The sequence below is a fragment of the Gekko japonicus genome, unplaced genomic scaffold (genome assembly GCF_001447785.1).
Source record: "Gekko japonicus isolate JY-2015 unplaced genomic scaffold, Gekko_japonicus_V1.1 scaffold594, whole genome shotgun sequence".
Taxonomy (NCBI): Eukaryota; Metazoa; Chordata; class Lepidosauria; order Squamata; family Gekkonidae; genus Gekko; species Gekko japonicus.
Window position 1 is genome coordinate 390,751 of NW_015160852.1, and position 8,036 is coordinate 398,786.

The 8,036-nt window shown below is 41.6% G+C and overlaps 1 protein-coding gene across 1 annotated transcript in view; it reads right to left on the reverse strand.

Annotated features, from left to right (window-relative positions):
* EEA1 (early endosome antigen 1) overlaps positions 1–8,036 on the reverse strand; it is a 73,994-nt gene that overhangs the window by 47,668 nt on the left and 18,290 nt on the right. The window contains exons 3-6 of the mRNA XM_015421013.1: positions 7,205–7,332; positions 1,683–1,737; positions 1,534–1,593; positions 477–516 (exon numbers count right to left, since the gene is read on the reverse strand). Of these exons, the coding sequence (XP_015276499.1) occupies positions 477–516; positions 1,534–1,593; positions 1,683–1,737; positions 7,205–7,332 (283 nt within the window). The remainder of the gene's footprint in view (positions 1–476; positions 517–1,533; positions 1,594–1,682; positions 1,738–7,204; positions 7,333–8,036) is intronic.

Genomic DNA, 8,036 nt, shown 5'->3' on the forward strand with positions numbered 1-8,036 from the left:
CCACTGGCCTGATCCAACATTGGCTTCTCTTATGTTCTTATATTCTTAAGAATTAGGGATATTACCATATTCTGTTAATGGTTTCAATAAGAAAATCCAGGCTTCTGAGATGGGATACACCCCCACCCTGGTAGCATGCAACCAATCTGCAGTTGTGTTTTTCCCCAATCACACTAATAACATTTGATAGAATTACCACCATTCAAATGCATACCTTTTTTTGTGTCGACAGCATAAAAATTGCATTAAAAGCAAAAAACAAACAAATCAGGAACACCAGCAACAAGAATGGGTTAAACAAAAAGGTTCACTACAGCAAAACAGAAGATCTATTTATTCATCCTTAGGAAAAATGTGTTTAAGAGATATGGAGCTCATGCAATAATAATGAAGAGTAAGTTTAATAGACTGTGTTTTTCTCACTCATATTACTGGAATAATGATCTAAATAGAAACTGCTTTTTTAAAAAAGTTACCTGTAGATGCTGCAGTTGATGGCCCATCAGGTTTAGACTCCTTAAAAAGAAGAAACTAGAGTAAATGCTTAAACAAAACACTGGAGATAGCTGAAATATTTTCACAAGTATTTAAGAGATTTCTCATCGTGGAAGATGCAAAGGTAGTCACATCCTACAAAGCAATTCTAAGAGCAATTGATTTGGGCAGTTACCACTAGAAAAGGCCAAGATAATAAATACACTTATATGACTGAAAATAATGTTGATCTGGAATAAATTGCCTGGACTAACAAGTAGTGTACTACACATCAAATATTTATGCAAGAAGAGTCTATCTACCATGGATTAAGGCCCAATCTACAATGTGCTAGTGTTATGTAACTTCCATTTATTTTGTTGGATTTTAATCAGTGAATACAAGGTGTTCAGGGATTGCACTTGGTTTCATTTCACTTGCTTGTTACCAGTAAATACAGGGGGAAATGCAAAAAACCCTCAAATATCTAAGATTTGTTATTTCAGTTATTATTGTAACTAGTAGATACAAATCTGAACTAGTATAAATTTTAGTTTTAAAAGCACTTTAAGCAATCCCTCCCTAGCTTGTAACCATACGTACTACATTAGAAGAGACAGAAAGGAAAGACAGACCTATCAGAAAAAAGATGATGATGAAGATAGGAAATCTGATGAAGGAGATACAACACCACAATGGAGGGAAGATAAAAAGCAAAGTTCTGCATTATAAAAGCCCAGTTAAACAGAGAAATTCAAGTTCATAACCCAGCAGGTGCCAAAGGACAAGCAGGAAACAACAGAACAGGAGCGTAGAAGCTTCGTGTCTTAAAGTTAAAAAACTGGTCGTCCTGTTAGCACTACTGCATAGGTTGTCCATGGTATGCATTGTGAATATAATACATGAACATGACATTCTTAAATTACTGCAGTAAACAAGTTATGAAACTAACTGAATCAGGCCACGTGCCTTACAAAAAAAGGTATTAAATCTTCCATGTCAAGGTTGATAACAAACTGCTTGTTGCAAACCCGCTTCAAGTATTTTTAAAGCAATTACTTGCTGCCTCTGCACTTTTTCTAATTCTTTCTTCAGTTCTTCAGAGTACCATCGTTCCTCCTAAACAAAGAGATGAGAGCACAGTTTTGGGTATTTTCTGACACACATGACGAAGAAAAACTGCGTAACAAGTGAAGCATGCTTCCAACCTTAAGTGAGGCTTGCAAGTCTTGAACTTCTTGCCGGAGAAGTGTTACGTCATCTCTGAATATATCCCATGTTAAAGAGAAGGAGATAAATAAATATTTAACTGCAGTAATCACTTTAACACTATTTCTCTATTTAAACAACCCACTTGTCTTTAAAACCCCTATGACTTACTTTTCACACTAGCACCCATACCAGAAATTGTATAGCAACACAAGCAGCTTGATGTGCTGCCCAATCTTATGTGTGTTTACTCAGAAGCAAGTCAAACCAAGTTCAGTGGATTTACTTCTCTAGTAAGTCTGTTTAGGGCTGAAGCCGTAATCAGATTTTCAATAGGTACTCATCTTTTTCTATACATGAAGCACATACATTTATTTTTAAAGAAAAAAGTATATATAGAATATAAATAATAAAAAGTAAAATAAAAAGGTAAATTAACACATTTGATAATAGTCACAGCCATGATAATATTTTATGTGGAGAAAAAGCCAGATTTTTGTCATGACAACAACATGAACCTCGTTTCTTTTAGAGGTTTCAGTATCTGGAGAGCTGGATGGTAAGAGATAGTTAAATGCATTATATATTATAGCAGAACCACGTGATAAGTTTTACTGCTCCCTTAGCTTTCACCTTGTAATGCCTTAGCTCACGATGAGCTGAAAAGCATCTAGCCCAAGGGTGTCAAATATAAGGCCGGGGGGGGGGGGGGCAGAACTGGCCCGTCCGGGGCTCTTATGCGGCCTGCGAGCAACTGGTGCAAGGGAGGGAACAGGAGACTGCTCAGGGGGAAGTGGGCGGAGCCACTCTGATTGTGGCTTCAGCATGGCAGAAAAACCTCCTCTGCAGCAGTCAAGCGGCATGGGAGTGTCTGCCCAGTGCTGCACTGCTGGCTCTCCAGTCCACCCATATGGGTTTTCCTTTGCACTCCCCTCCCAGCCCATGGGGCCTTGCAGTGAGGACACACCAACTCGGAATTTACCAGCTGCTGTCCTATATACAGTACTTGGCACTATGTTTCATAGCACACATGGCCCAGCCCAACAAAATGACATTTATTTCAGATCTAGCCCTCATAACAAATGAGTTTGACACCTCTGATCTCACCACTATTGTAGACCAATGATTGCTTGGCTGAATGGCTAGCTAAAACATAGCCTAAAAGAGTCAAAGTCAATAATTTTGTTGTATCAATCACTCTTTAGCTCTTTCTTAAACACACTTTTCCCAATTAAGTTCCTTAGGACTACAATCTTTACATAGCACTTATTTCTAAGTGCTGGCTATATTGCTGAATACATAGAAAACTGGTTATTTCTCAATTTTATTGGAAAATAGGACAAATGAAAATTTTCAAGGTATGGGAATTGGTCCTTGATTTGAAGCCTGAAATGTACCTCTTAAATTATGTCGATATCATAACTACTGATTCCAGAGAAGTAAAACTATATACTCTGATCTTTGAGAGGATGGTATTCGCATGTTATGGGAAACAACCAGTGTTACCTGCCAAATCAGAATGGTTCTTGAAAGTGTGAGAATTATTATCAATAGTAAAACTAACAGCAATTCAGAATTCTAAGACTATTTTAGATGACAACAATTGGCAACAACTGGCTATATTTTTTTAAAAAAATCTTAAACTATTAGGAATAAATGGGTAAGAGAGGAATAAAACAAAGTTGCACTTACCTGTAGCTATTGTTCATCAAGTATCTTCTGTGCACACACACATGGGGACTGCACATGAGCAGGACTGCTGTTGGAAAGGTTTTACAAGTAAAAGCCTCCAAGGGGTGCTGCACGCTGGAGTCAAGGTCTTTGTTCCCGCCTGGGGACCATGTGCTCCCATGCAGCAGCGCCCCTACCCTCAGTACCTCTTACACCGCTGAAGTGAAGCATGCAGTGGGGCAGGAGGGAGGATGTGTGTGCCCACACAGAAGATACTTGATGAACAATAGTTACAGGTAAATGCAAGTTGTTTTCGTCATCAATCTTCTGTGCAGGCCCACATGGGGATTCTAGCAAGCTAAATAGTAGGCGGCAGGGCATGCTCACCTCACTTAAACATTGATTGAAGCACGACTTTCCCTTCGAGCCTCTTGTCTCACTTGCACATCCAACACATAGTGGCATACAAAAGTGTCTGCAGACGTCCAGGGAGCAGCCCAGCATATCTCTGTCAAAGGTACGCCATCAAAAAAAGCAGCAGAAGCAGCTATAGCCCTAGTAGAATGGGCATGAACCTCTAGGGGACATGGCACTTCTGCTAACTCATAACACTGTCTAATGGTAGAGACATTCCATCAGGACAGAGTTTGAGAGGAAGCCCTCTCCCTTTATTAGGTCCGGCAAAACAAACAAAAAGTGCTCTATCCCTAACCAGGACACTGAGGCCCAGCAGGGTTAGTGCATCTGTAATCCCTTTGATATGGGTGCCAGGGCTGTCGAGCAAAGGACCTTTGCTTGTACTGGGGAGTGCCAGGGAAACACCCCTAAGGATTTTGCCGTTTGCTTATTATTTTTTATTAGGGACAGTGTCTCATCTGTCTTGACAGAAAACAGCATAACACCCTCAAAAGGTAAGTCCTCTATTTTCTATTTGGTTTCTATTGGTAATGTTGTAGACCTCAACCAGGCATGCTGAGTGAGGACTATAGAACTTGCCATGGCCCAAGCTGCATAGTCCACCAAATGCCGGCTGGCATTGACCTGTTGTTTGGAAAGCTTAATGGCTTCCATCTGCAACACCTTTGCAAGGTGCCATTTATTTTTGGACAGGAGTTCCAGGAATGGCAAAATTATCTCCCACAGAAACAGATTTTGTCCTTTCAATTTCCAAGGATTGCACCATCCAAATCATTTGTTCCCCATACATGCAACGATCTTCAAGTAGGGGAAGCTGAAGATGCCTCTTCAATTGTCTTATAGAGGCTTGGATCCGATGCGGATCCATCAAAGTCAGCAGCTGTTCCTTCCTTTCTGTCAGGCAAAGGAGAGCAAGGCCTGCAGGACAATGCAGCTGACGGTGGGTACGAATGAGCTCAAAGAGGATAGGCATATAACTTCTGATCCCTCGTCAATTAAAATTGTCTCCCTACTCCTCTAAATATCCCAGAGACATCATATAGGGGTTGGAAGGCCATCATATAGGTGGCTGGGGTTGCACCTATGGACCTGACAGTATCTGCTTGGGTATGACAACATGTGGAACCTGATCCACTGGTAGGTCAGTTTCTATTTTCCCATCTGATATTGAAACCGAAGGCAAGCTCGGATTTGGGGACAGTGTCCTAGGCCTTTCCTGTAAGGCAGATGTCAGTTCCTGAATTCAGACTGGAACACGTTAGGTCACAGATTTATGCTTTTTTCTTAGAAATTGGTCTTAGCCTTCTTAGCTGGAAGCTCTGACGAAGCATGCTGGATCTGCAGAGAGCACGAGCCCAATTGGATCTGTTGTGACAAGGATCCAGGGGGCAGAGCCAATCGCAGGGTCCAAGGCTTTAAGCGCCTCTTCCTACAATACTCCTTCAATTTTGAAGCCCTATCCCTCCAGCTTTGGAGGTGAAGCATTGGGAGGCCTTACATGTGGTAACGTTATGTTCTTCACCCAGGCAGAATAGACATAAGTCATGCTCATCTGTCTAAGTCACTTTCGCAACACAACAAGTACACTTTTTAAAGAGCGCTTTCTGAGCCATAATCAAAGCCCAGGAATGAATAATCTTTGAAAATAATTCCTCACCAATCCAATGCTAGGAGACTCCCAAAACAACAACAGCAAAACAGGAACTGAGGGTAGGGGCACTGCTGCGCAAGAGCATGTGGTCTCTGGGCAGGAGCAAAGAATTTGGCTTCAGTTTGCAGCGCCCCCGGAGGCTTTTAGCTGTAAAACCTCTCTGACGGCAGGCCTGCCCATGCGGAGTCCCCATGCACAGAACTGCACAGAAGATCGATGATGAGCTATAACTGGGCACATTGTCTTCATGTGTTTCTAACCTGCGAACTAGATGTGTTGTTTGCTCTGTATACTGGTTCTGATCATGTACTGTTGCATTTCAATAAAAAATTAATTACAAAAGGAAATTGGTTGTTATTAAATTCTTCAAGCAGAGCCTCCAGAAATTCTGTCTGTAGTCTTTACAAGATGTTGAACAAACTGAATTTAAAACCATAATAGCGATACATGGAGACACAAAAAAGGTATAAAATCTTAATATATTATTTCAGTTTCCATATTCCTCTAATTGGCTATTAAGCCCCTAACATAGTAAACCCTCTTCATACAATAACAAAGCAGGTGGCTGCCACTGCCAGGTCTGCCTTTTTCCATCTGAGACAGATCAGGCAGTTGGCCCCATATCTCACCCCCCGGGATCTGGCTACAGTGACCCATGCAATGGTCACTTCCAGATTAGATTATTGTGAATCTCTCTACGTGGGGCTGCCCTTGACTCTGCTCTGGAAACTGCAGCTGGTGCAGAACGCAGTGGCACGGGTAGTGATGTCACTGCCTGTGCGGGCACACATCCGCCTGGTGCTGCGCGAACTGCACTGGCTGCCCATTGAGTACCAGATCCATTTCAAGGTGTTGGTGCTTACCTTTAAAGCCCTAGACGGCCAGGGGCCAGCATATCTGCAAGACTGCCTCTCCCTCTATGAGCCCCAAAGCATTTTACAATCGGCCAATCAACATCTTCTGATTGTCCCTGGCCCAAGGGACGTCCGTCTCGACTCAACTAGGGCCAGGGCCTTTTCAGCCCTGGCCCCTACCTGGTGGAATGAGCTCCCATACAAGATCAGGGCCCTGCGGGACCTTTTACAGTTCCACAGGGCCTGCAAGACGGAGCTCTTCTGCCAGGCTTTTTTAACTAGAGTGACAGATGTCCCTCCCTCATTTCTGGGTCTCCCCTCAGTGGGTCAGAACTGCTTACCAGAGATGGCATCTGTGAGACTTAATTCTAATGACAACTGCGCTGGCTGAAGGATATAGTTGTAACTTATTAGTGTTTTAATTGTATTTTTATCAATTCCTTTGTATTTTATATGTTGTATTTTTATTAAATCTGATGTAACCCACCCTGAGCCTGCCATGTGGGGAGGGCGGGATATAAGTCGAAGAAAATAAAATAAATAAAAACCACCACAAAATACCAAAAATAAGAGACTGAACAATTCAAAGAACTGAAAAGGCAAAAGGGATTTTATTGTCCTTCTGAATGGGGCAAGGGTATGGATCCACTGAGTTTCCCCCACAATGTGCCCAACTCCAGAGGGAATTCCACAAAGTAGGAGCTATTGAATCTAATGACAACACATGGTATTATTTTAGTACTTTCATTTGGGTTCCATACTATTGTAGAATTTTTTTCCCCAAAACTTAAACGCTAGCAACATTCTTTCTTTCTTTTAAATGGACCATCTATCAATTGTAGATCATTACATTTCACTTCATTAGTTAGTAGTCATTACTTAATTATGGTAAGAACAATAAAATAAAGAAGTCACTATTTAGCAGTACCTTTTCGGAGATATGTTAGATTCTCCTCCATGACTTGAATCAATACCAGAATCATGAACTGCTTCGTAGTGTTTAAAAAGTTCTTCAGCTGATCCATGAGATTTCATACAAAGAGGACAAATAAATCCCTATAACATGAAGCAAGAAAACATTTAATAATAATATTTTGGCTTTTTGTTTTTTCCTTTTTGTAGTGCTCACTAAAACCTCACCTAATAAGTTTACAGGCTTCTCTTTATTATTTCACATAACCACACAATACAGTTATCCGTGGCATGGTATGACAAAAATAAGGGATACCCTATTGTATTGCCACGGTGTTGTATTGTATTGTATTGCCACGGTGGCTTAGAGATTAAGACGCTGAGCTGCAGACCAGAAGATCTGTAGTTCAGCAGTTCAAGACCCTAGTACCGCATTACGGAGTGAGCTCCCGTCTCTGGCCCCAGTTCCTGCCAACCTAGCAGTTTGAAAGCAAGAAATTGCAAGTAGATAAATAGGTACCCTGCCAACCTAGCAGTTCGAAAGCGAGAAACTGCAAGTAGATAAATAGTTACTGCTTTGGTGGGAAGGTGCGTTCCGTGCATCTCGGCATTTAGTCACGCTGGCCACATGACCACGGAAACATCTTCGGACAGCGCTGGCTCTTCGGCTTGGAAACTGAGATGAGCACTGCCCCCTAGAGTTGGATTCGACTAGCTTTTGAGCAAGGGAAACCTTTCCCTTATTGTTTCAACAAAATAAAAAGGAATCTTGTGGCAAGACTAACAAATAAATTGTAGCTTAAGCCTTCATAGGCTAGAGCCCACTCTGTCAGATGCAGAAAGTGAAA